Here is an 11,559-nt window from a genome sequence, read left to right as displayed (position 1 = left end):
CGCGACAGTGGCCCCGCAGTAAGTTGGCAGGAGCGAGTCCCCTCCGTTCTCGCCTCCCCCGCACCTTTTGAACTTGTTGCTGCTGCTCTGCTCGCCTGCGCCTGGCTTTTGGAAGGTGAAAAGGAGGAGGGAGGAACGGACGGATGGGGGAAGGGGGAGAAGAGCTCGCTTGAGCTTTATTTATGCTCCCTCGGCGCATCGGATTCGGCTGCTCGCGAGCTGCTTTCTCTCCTCTTCCCTTTCCGGGTGCACGGCGAGGAGAAAGTCTCTATGCAACTCAGCCCCGGCGCGCGCTTGGCCAGGTATGTACTGCGGGCGCGGCGCGTTCTGCGCGGAAGCAGATGCTGCTGCCGCCACGGCGGCGGCGGCTGCCAGCTCCTGGGCTCTGTAACTGTCACACTGCACCTGAGCTGAACTTGAAAAGAGAGTGAAGGGGCGACTGGGCGAACGCTTTTGGCAGACACAGAGGGTGTTTGTAGACGTGGGGGAGGAGGATCTGTATTAACGCCCCCCACCGTACCCACTGCACATCACCTCCATCTCTGCAAATACAGCCCGAGTAGAGGCAGCAGCAGCTGGACCCCCAAAGAGAGACGTGGGGCAGCGGCTGTGACCGTATCTCCTGAGCTACAACAACAGGTCGCCTTGTTGAGACTCCTTTGGCGGGAAGGGCTACTTGGAAAGGAAGGTTTGAAAGAGTGAGAAGGTAGGTGGAAGGATTCCCTAATTCGTCGAAATAATTCTATTGGGTGACTCTCGTTCGTCTTCTCTATCCTACACTCCACATACTGACCCCATATTATCCAGACTGTGCCAGGGGAGAAATCAAAGACACCTGTTTGAAGAAACGGCTGCACCTGTGTGCTTATTTGTGCCAGAGGGTGGCCTGGCCCACCTGCTGGAAGAGGTTTGATTAGGTTCTGTTGGGGGTGATTGTTAGGACGTTGTATTTTGTTGTCATTACTCCAAACACCTGTCTTGGAGGGAAACTTGCCCTTCTAAGAACTGTGGCTTTACCAGAAGCCCTATCTTGGAATAAGAGTGACACCTCTGGACCACGTTTCTCACTAGTACTTTGCTTGACTGGAGGAAGTGTGTGAGTTGTGGCTGCTTCGGTTGACCCATTGTAGACGCCTCGTCACTCTTCCTTCCATTTCAAGGAGCCATGGCGGCGGGCGTAGCAGCGTGGCTGCCTTTTGCAAGGGCAGCGGCCATCGGGTGGATGCCTGTGGCCTCGGGGCCTATGCCGGCTCCCCCGAGGCAGGAGAGGAAAAGGACCCAAGATGCTCTCATTGTGCTGAATGTGAGTGGAACCCGCTTCCAGACGTGGCAGGACACCCTGGAACGTTACCCAGACACTCTACTGGGCAGTTCTGAGAGGGACTTTTTCTACCACCCAGAGACTCAGCAGTATTTCTTTGACCGTGACCCAGACATCTTCCGCCACATCCTGAATTTCTACCGCACTGGGAAGCTCCACTATCCTCGCCACGAGTGCATCTCTGCTTACGATGAAGAACTGGCCTTCTTTGGGCTCATCCCGGAAATCATCGGCGACTGCTGTTATGAGGAGTACAAGGATCGCAGGCGGGAGAACGCCGAGCGCCTACAGGACGACGCGGATACCGACACCACTGGAGAGAGCGCCTTGCCCACCATGACTGCAAGGCAGAGGGTCTGGCGGGCCTTCGAGAACCCCCACACCAGCACGATGGCCCTGGTGTTCTACTATGTCACGGGATTTTTCATTGCCGTCTCTGTCATTGCGAATGTGGTGGAAACAGTGCCCTGCGGATCAAGCCCAGGTCACATTAAAGAACTGCCCTGTGGAGAGCGGTATGCGGTGGCCTTCTTCTGCTTGGACACGGCCTGCGTCATGATCTTCACAGTTGAGTATTTGCTTCGCCTGGCTGCAGCGCCTAGTCGTTACCGTTTTGTGCGTAGTGTCATGAGTATCATCGACGTGGTGGCCATCCTACCTTATTACATTGGGCTGGTGATGACAGACAATGAGGACGTGAGCGGAGCCTTTGTCACGCTCCGAGTCTTCCGGGTGTTCAGGATCTTTAAATTTTCCCGCCACTCTCAAGGCCTGCGCATCCTGGGGTACACACTGAAGAGTTGTGCCTCAGAATTGGGCTTCTTGCTTTTCTCGCTCACCATGGCTATCATCATCTTCGCTACAGTTATGTTCTACGCAGAGAAGGGGTCTTCGGCCAGCAAGTTCACCAGCATCCCTGCAGCATTCTGGTATACCATCGTCACCATGACAACACTAGGGTAGGTGCCATAATGAGAAATGGGATGGAGGTTGGGTATGGGTGAGGCGATTGTGGACCCATTAAGGTTACATGATAATTCCGGGGAAATCATTTGGTTTCTTTCCTGAGTTTAGGAAAGCATTATCTAAATGGTTTGGCAAAACTCTTTTGATCTGTGAAATGGGTATAATACACAGGTTGAAGTATTAAGGCATTGCTGGCAAATGTTGAGCATTGATGCCTGAAAGTGATAAAGATACAAAGAAATTTTAGAATTCCTGAATATATGAAATAGTAACAATATTTATATTAATATATAAAAATATGATGACAATGAAAAACAAAATCTATCCACTAATAAAGACACAAATATATACAATGTATATTGAAATTTCCAGAAAGTGGTTCAATGCATTTAAATAAAAAGTTTCCAGGTATACTTGAACTATTATTTTCATATGAATAGATACTTATGGTGTGCATTTTTCCTCTAAGAACCATAATTCTTATTTTACATCGTAAAACATAGATTGTAGATGTAATTATCAAAGTATTTTATAATATATATGCACATATTCATATGTATACACTTTAATTATGGTTGATAGGTTATTCAGTGTTTTAGAATATCAGAACTGAAACTGATCAACTCTACAATATGCAGTGGAATTAAATTTGCAACATATTTCAAACTCTAGGTTCATAGTTTCAAAAAAAGAAGCAAAAGACTGTCATCCACACATTTTTTTTTTTAGAATCTACAGATCCCATCAGGCAATGGGCCCACACCCATTAAATACACATAGAAGATAGAGCAGTATCTGGTAAGATGGATGGTCACCAAGGCTGGCTGTATTATAAAATCTGGGGTCCTAATTTCCTTTTAGAATTTTTTTGTGCATTCTTTTTGGGGGGTATAATGAAGTTCTGTAACCAAAGGGACAAATTTCTGAATTCATGTTGTTTTTAATAGACTTTTAGGGCTAGAATTAAGTTTTTTTAGGTAGTAAAAAAAGGAAAGGAGGCAAATGATTAAGAATGTTAGTCAAACCGCAGAAGAGTGGCAACATTTTACGTATTAGAGAATCTAATAAAATAAAATGGTTAGATCCTTTTACTTTTATGAGTTCTTAGATAAGCTAGGGAGTGATGTTAGTGCCTTTTCTTCAGCGTTATGCTACTATTCTTGCATAGGTAATCAGTTCAGTGAGGATTTGGTAATGGCTGTAAGAAAAAAAGTTATTCCCAAGGCTACTCTTTAAGCTTTGTGTTTCTGGATAATTTAATTGGCTTCTTTAAATGACATTGTGGTTAAAGTCGACTTAATTTTATTAGACATATTGTGTTGTACAGAATTTCTCATGTTATATGGCCAACTAATGGAATATTTTATATATGAAGAATTTTAGACTAGGTTGAACAAGAAATTGTGGTAAAGAAAATACAATGATTTATGCTTTTATTTAGTCTCATTTTTTTTTAAAGACCTACTGGTACATTTAAAAAAATGAATTAGTGAAAATCCATGCTCTACTTCTTGTATTTCCTTTTATTGTTGTTTGTAAATTTGTGACAGTTTATAAGGATGAGGATGATGCAGAATGCCTTCGCAGTGTAGGTGCTTATTCTTTATCAAAGAGGTTTGTTTTTGTTGTCTTGTCATTTTGTAGCAGGATATCCTTATTAAGGACAAATGGGTAGTACAAATCACTATCATGACATCAAATTAGAAGCACAACCGAATAAAAAAGAAGATTTGGTTTTAATAGGAAGGGAAAACTATTAAAATGAAATACACTTTAAACATTTCTTATATATGGCTGTGTTTCTTGAGGTATCACTGAGTCATTTTAATGCTATATAGTGTCTATATGATTGAATATAGGTATAAAAAGAATGTTGATGAGAATTCTAATTTCGTATAGCTAATAGTTCTGTAATAGACTTGAGAAGTTAGCATTGTTTTAAAACTTGCTTCTGGAAATGACTTTCCAATTTTATTTTATTTTGAAGCTTATTTTGTTTTCAGGAAAAAAAAATGAGGCAACATTAAACATTAGTGACAATTTTTTTATTATGTAAATAAAATACTTAAAAGCACCTGTTTTTGAAAATATTTAAGAAACTGAATTATAATGGCAGAGTAAAATCTGTGCAGGGGATTTAGTTCACATGTTCCATAGATAAGTAAGTGGATTAGAAGCATTGAATACACACACTTTCTTAGAACTTGGAAGCTAAGTGAAAGTTACTTTAAAGACTTAGCTTCACTGAAGTTGAACATTTTAATTTTCAGGAAATTAAGCTAATTAATGATCCTGATGGAATAGAGCAGTCATACTTTTAAGATGTGGAAACGTCGATGTAATCAAAATGAGAACATATATGGACACTTGACAAATCATATGCTTTATAACAGAATTTCATAGGAAAATGTTTTTAATTTCTCATCAAAATATATTTATTATGTATTGTACCCTGAAGAAATAGATTCTTATAAGCACTGCCATTTTGGTGCCATCTTTGTGACTCAACAGAGTTATTTAATAATACAAGATATTCAATAAAAGCCATTGCCTAACTTTATTTAGGCTGTAGTTCTGTACTTAGAGGATGAAGTGTAAGGTAGGTGTAAACTTTCTGGGAAATAATAGTTGGAGCCAATATCCAACTATGTCTGAATGATTATCAAGAGTTTTCCATTGTATTATCTGAGCTCTTTTTATGTGGCTATTAATTTCAATGGAGCTAAATGTTCATCAATTAATGATAATAAAAGTGAAAATATGATTATAAACAGAGGTTATCGAAAGTTCCAGCTCATATGAACATTATCTACATGAGAATAAATAATCAAGAGCTTTGTCATTCAGGCCTGGCAGAATCATCTGTGGCTTCTAGACTATTTTAGACAATATTCAGTTGGTTTTATGATCTGAAGAACTGAGTGTGTCTATCATAGAACCAAGGTGTATTTGTATAACCATTTTTTTTGCTCCTTGAAATATCAAGTATATCATTAGACTATAACTTGACTATGCTTACTGTATAAGTCATTAGTTAATCTATCAGAAAAATTAGCGCTTTCAAAATAGTTTTCAGGCTACTTCATTTCCTACTAGAATAGGAAACATAGAAAGCACAGTTTAAAAAAAAATGAAAAAAGAATGTCAGAATTTTTTTTAAGTTTTAGATTGAGTATTCAGGTGGATTTGTTCCTCCATTTCATACGTTCTTCCTGAGCATATTTCACAGGTCCCTGAATCACCCTTTTATCCACTCACCTCCCCTTTTCATAATGTAAACTCTAGTTACTGCCATTAACTGCCTTAGTAGAAAAAGAACCTGGAACTCCTCTTTTGTCCTAAAGTCGTTTGAAAATAACATCCAGTTGTTATTTTCATTTAGATGGTAGTATTCAAATCTTGCTAAACTTAGGAAGTTTCTAAGTGTTCACCAATAATCAAAAATTATTTTGTAAAAATGTATTAAACAGTGTCAAGCCTCAGTTTACCATTGTACCTCATACACATGATCTGGAAATTAGAGGTGGTACCAGGTGACACATTAAATAATTGAAGGGTTTATTATTATGTTAAGTAATATAAATATTTGCATTCTTGGTCTTGATTATTACCCATTTAGACAATTTCTTTAAAAGAAGGGATCATATTACTCATAATATAAAACTTAAGAATTTCAGAAGTGTCATTTTGTGATCCATATTACTTTAATTTTAAAACAAAATTGTTTTCATCAAAGTTTTCAGTATGGGAAAGTTGCTACATGACATTTCTGTAAAATTTGTGTTTAGAGAGAAATTTTATTTTAATGATATAAATTATATTCTGATTTCAGAACAAATCTGGGAAAGTAAAAATTTAATTTATATCATATAATTATCTAAAACAAATACGGTGGTGTTACATCTTTGCTGCCAGAAAACTTAGCGTAATTGCCATATTTCAATTTTTGTGTGTTTGGTGAATTACTATTTTAAGGAACAACAAAAAAGTAGAAAAATTTTCACTTACATTTTCATAGCAATGTATCAGGGAAGTTCCTTTTTTAGAATGGCATACTTTGAAATAATTTATCATATGCATATATCTGATCATATCTATGATATACGATAATGTTATAATTATATATTATTAAAGAGAAGGATAAACTTTTAAATATTACTCTCCTGATGCCTTTCACTATTCTGATTATATACCTTTGGGTAATATTGGGAGTATATCTTGCAGAATCATTTATGTAGAGACTTAAAGTTTTTACTGAAATGGGTGAAATGATCTTCCCTTGTGCCAGCATCTATACATAAATATTGCTAATGCATTAATATAAAACTCTTTAAAAGGTAGGAAGTACCAAAATTTGTTTTTCTGGTGAAGAGCCATAGTATGAGTAACATCTATTTTTATTTTGACATACTATGACATATTTGTGTAAAGTTCTTTATAGAATATGTTAGTTGATGGAAGTTGAAAATGAACTTTTAAAGAAATGTAGAGAAATGTGTTATGTATTCCTCTTTTAGCATTACAAGTAACCAAATCTTACATGTCTTCATTTTGTTTTAGCCATCACTTGAATTAGAGACAATATTTGATGTGGAATTTTAAAATATGTATGTTAATCCAGCCTCTAGTACTTTAGCATTTACTCGGTTGCCAGACAGAGGTATTTCACAAAAGGGCTAATATGTGTTGTTTCAACATAGTCCCCTTGAGAAAATGCTATTTTCTAATTTTCAGTGGGTCTGTTATGCTATTCTTTTTTATTTTTAATTTTCCTTTAGACTACTGATAAACCATCTTATTTTATTTTTATATTCACATCACTTACTTCTGAACATTCCTCTCAATTATACTCATCTTTGAAAGTGAGTCACTAAAGTTCAAATTTCTTATTACCTGATCTCTACATTCCTGGTAGGAGAAAAGTGACCTATAATATATTTAAAATTTATAATTAATTTTGTACATTTAAGAATTGTGTGGCTTGTCCATAGTTACAGATAGCAGCAATATATTTTGAAATTTTACTTTTATACTCATTTTCTTCTGAAGACCCTAAAACATTATCTAGAAATGTGGTACAATAATTGTCTGGGGACTGCTGCTGATTATACAGGGATAAGAGAAGGAATACATTTATTATTTATTCCATTAATGCGGTACATTTCTCTCTTAGTTCTATTGATGTGACTCACTCCACATTCCTCAATATCACTGCTGGCTCTGCATTTATCCATACAGCACTGGGGTTTATCATGATGGTTCCCATCTGATATAACACAAACTTGTATTCTCATCCAGTGAACTTTCAGGCCGTTTGGGGGCAAACTACTCAACGGTGAATCTTTTGCCTGGCCTGATGGAAAACAAAGGAATTCAGTTATTTTGCCCTAATTTCCTAAAAGAGTTGGCCTATGAGTCATTAAAAATGTGCAATATAACTTCTTTTTCATTGAAGGAACACAAATGGTGAAAAGAACATTCACTGAAAAGGAAGTATATTTTTTCCTTTAAAGTTGTGATAATGAATTCATTCCGTTTCCTCCCTTCTACTCTCCATATGTTTTATATTGTTTTCTGAGCAAGGATACACACATACATGTATGTATGTATTTATGTACATATGTATGTATAAGCATTGCTCTCCCACTAGCTTCTGCAGCTAGATTTGATGATGTGGGATAGCGTCTGATACTGAAAAAAAAAAAAAAAAAAAAAAAAACCCAGGGTGAAACACCATTTCTGTGCATATTTGCACTGCTCTTTGAATGTTTTGCCCTTTAGTTTTCTCCTTTGAGAGGCAGCCTTTACATTTTCTCCATGAAGGCTTTTCAGCCCCCTAAGCAAGCCTATGTCATTTATAGTTGGAATTGTGCTTGATATTAGTAAATGCCATATATAATTTATGGTTTTACCTCTTGATTTTCTAACTAAATTGAAAGGCTTTTGAGGTTTGAGCGTATACCTTCTGGGGAGGTATTACCTAGTTCGGTCCTCAAATGTAGGAAAATATCTATGTTAGTGTGTTGCTGATTATGGTGTGAGATGGCACTTGTACGCCATGGAGAGCTCCTTAGCCATGGAGCAGTGCCATCTCAACATTAGCAATAATCTGCTACTCTAAGCCAAATTATTTTGCTTTGTTCAATGTTAAAAGTATTTACATTTGTTATTTGAACATTTTATCCTCTCATCTACTAAATCTACCCTTTTAATTTTTCTCTTTTTGACTGGGAAGTGCTGTGAGACCTCAACTTTTTCATCCATAACTAACTACTCTGCAAAGGTTAGAATTAATGGCTGCCAATTGCCATTTTCTTCATCAGTTTGATTTCTAGTGAAGTCCAGGTAAATCGCAGATGCCTCTGGGAGGTGTATGGAGATGCTTCATGATGTAAGTGAATGAACATAGAAATATACCGCCTTCCCTTGAAAGCCCATTTCCTTATTTAAATATGAGTAGCTTAAAAAGCCCATGGGTCAACAGATATTTCGATGACACTTCATCACTAGAAAGGTGTTCTCTCTTACCCAGTAACACAAGCTGGAACTTTTTTTCATCCAGATTTTCTCATTTATGCATAAAATAGAATTGTTTAAAATAGGGAAATATTGGCTGTAAATGGCATAGGAGATAGATGCAATTTCTGTCTGGAAAAGTTCAATGTAATCACCATCAGGAAGAAGTTAACATTCTAAGGAATTAAAAATCAGATTACAAAATGTAAAGATAAATGTAAGTATATATTCTAGCATAATGCAATCCACTTTGCCTTGGGAATTTTGACAAGTCTGTTATGTAATGATCTAAATCATAAAAAGTGTGGGGGGAGTAGGGAATGAGTTACTAGAGGTTAATAATGAGAAAAAATAACATTGAAAGAGTAGGATGACAGTTGAGATAATGTCAAATAGAATGGGAAGATTTTGTTCTAAAAGTAAAAGGTCTTGTCTTTTTTGCTTTTATGTGGACCTAATTCTTCCATCTTCTTCATTTTCTTCACTTTTAACAATATCAGTAATAGTGCTCTCAGAAACCCAAAATAATACCAGTAACATACACTCTCAGGGAATCAAACTGTGGCTTACAGAGTTCAATTCAACATAACAGACCTTTATTGATCACTTGCTACCTGTCATTGACCACAGCAGTAACCAAAAGGTCAACTTTCTCAACTTAAGAATGATTTAAAACTAAAATAATGGAAGAGTCAGAAATAAAAAAGTAAATGTATTATATAATGCTACGTAGAGATGAGTGCTATGAACAAAATACATCTGGGTAACAAGCCTGCTATTTTGCATAGGGGACAAACAAGACTTTTCCAAGGGGTTGGAATTTAAGCCAATGGCTGATTGAAGCGATAAAATGACTTTCTGACTATCTGGATGAAGAGAGTTAGAGGAAGACAGAAAAGGAGTACAAAGACTTCAAGGTGGGATGAAGTTTCATCAGTTCCATCTAATGTCCCTGTAATAGAAGCAAAGGGAGTAAGGGGCTTAGTAGCAAATGGAATCTGTAAAGTAGTTAGTACTAGACTATGTAGAATATGATAGACCATAGTAAAGACTTCTGATTTCATTTAAGATGAAAAGGGGAGCCATTAGAGAGTTGTGAGCATGGTAGGGATAGGATATGATTTCTGTATTAAAAGGAGCACATGCTCTAAAACAATTAAAACATTTTTAAATTGTCAAATTAAAGTTAACTTATTTACCATGAATAAATTTTCATCCTTCATTAGTTTGTCATGTTTAACTTAGCTTAAAATTTATATCCAATTATTCGGGAGATTATCTAAAGAATGGGTATTTTCTAATACATAATTTAATTGTTACTAATAACACAAATCTAGTTCAAATGAAAACTGAATTCCATATTTTAGCTGAAAAGACAAGGCTAGTGCTCAATGGATATGGAATTATTTGGGAACTGATACAGATAATTATTTCTTTTGAATATAGGTTTGCATACTTACAGTTGGCAATTCTAATATTAGTGTTCAAGAATATTGCATACATTTTGAATTCTATTTAAAGGTTTTTTATTCCTTTTTTGTCACTTTGCAGTAGATACATATATATCTTCTCTGGGTGTTTTGTTAGTTTTATAAGCCTGAAAGACAAAATGGCTTACATGTCTTAAAATCTGTGAAAATTTCCATAGGATATGTATTTTTCAACATGAATTAAATTGAGACCATGTTTATAGCAGATGTGTAATGAAAACTTGCAGAAGCAAAGCTTTGATAAGAATCACCATGCTGAAGAATAAACTATAACCATGAATGGATAATTGGAAATGCTTGGGTTTGGAGAAACAAAAATTGGATTAACATCATAAAAATGCAAAACAAAAGCGTATGCTTTCCAGATAAATTGTGAAAGTAGTTTTTGAATTTAGAGGAATTCAGTGTGGCATCTCACTTTGGCATGCTGTTTCCATGAAGACATTTGCCCTTTAGGTAATTCTGCATCTTACCCAGAAGTTCTTTCCAGAGGCCTATTTCCTGATAAGGAAGCTAGGATTCATGGGGGCTGTCACACATGTATACACACACACACACACACACACACACACACACACACACACTCCAACCATTCGCTGGTTTCCTTTCATCATGCTGTAGAAATTAAGGCTGTCTAAACCTATACCATCTTAGTGTACTTTGGAAAAATGAAATTCTTCTCCATATTGTTTTAGATAGCACATTCAAACTTATGAGAATATGTCTAGATTGTACCAAATTAGCTGTTTTTGTATTCTTCTTAAATTATATCAACCTACTAATGCACATTAGGCACAATATTGAATCAGAAAGGAATGTGCCCTGCAGACTCTTCCTAATGTTTAATTTTTTGCTTTAGTCTAAAAGTATTAGAGTCATGGAATTTTGACTTGCTAGGCTTGTTAGAAATCATTTTGTAGAAACTTCTTATTTTATATTTGAAGAAACTAAGGTAGAGAGTAGTCATGAAATTTATATAAAATTATAGGGTCTAGTTAGTTGAAGAATCTAAGCTAGATTTCTGGAAGATCATTTGAAGTCCAGTGTTCTTTACAGCACGATACACTGGAGGGTTCCCCCATTATATTTCTTTCTCTACTTTATGCCTGTCCCCACCATTAAACAATATATTGGCTGGGCGCGGTAGCTCACGCTTGTAATCCCAGCACTTTGGGAGGCCAAGGCAGGCGGATCACGAGGTCAGGAGATCGAGACCACGGTGAAACCCCGTCTCTACTAAAAATCCAAAAAAAAATTAGCCGGGCG

General features: G+C 36.7%; 1 protein-coding gene and 1 long non-coding RNA gene across 3 annotated transcripts in view; both read left to right on the top strand.

The window, feature by feature from the left end:
- Positions 1-161: 161 nt before the first annotated feature.
- Positions 162-1,029, top strand: LOC108543712 (uncharacterized). Its single transcript, XR_001889650.1, has one exon. It is a non-coding gene; the product is annotated as an uncharacterized LOC108543712 (long non-coding RNA).
- Positions 558-11,559, top strand: part of LOC108543711 (potassium voltage-gated channel subfamily D member 2) — a 19,992-nt gene continuing 8,990 nt past the window's right edge. The window contains exon 1 of one of the 2 annotated variants that reach the window (XM_017894314.1): positions 558-2,280. In XM_017894314.1, the coding sequence (XP_017749803.1) occupies positions 1,166-2,280 (1,115 nt within the window). In that variant the 5' untranslated portion in view covers positions 558-1,165. Of the gene's footprint in view, positions 2,285-11,559 lie in introns of those variants that run through there. The other variant, XM_017894315.1, reaches the window with a different exon arrangement.

Source organism: Rhinopithecus bieti, unplaced genomic scaffold (genome assembly GCF_001698545.2).
Source record: "Rhinopithecus bieti isolate Rb0 unplaced genomic scaffold, ASM169854v2 scaffold_25782, whole genome shotgun sequence".
In the NCBI taxonomy this organism is placed as follows: Eukaryota; Metazoa; Chordata; class Mammalia; order Primates; family Cercopithecidae; genus Rhinopithecus; species Rhinopithecus bieti.
This window is presented reverse-complemented; position numbering and strand designations above follow the sequence as displayed.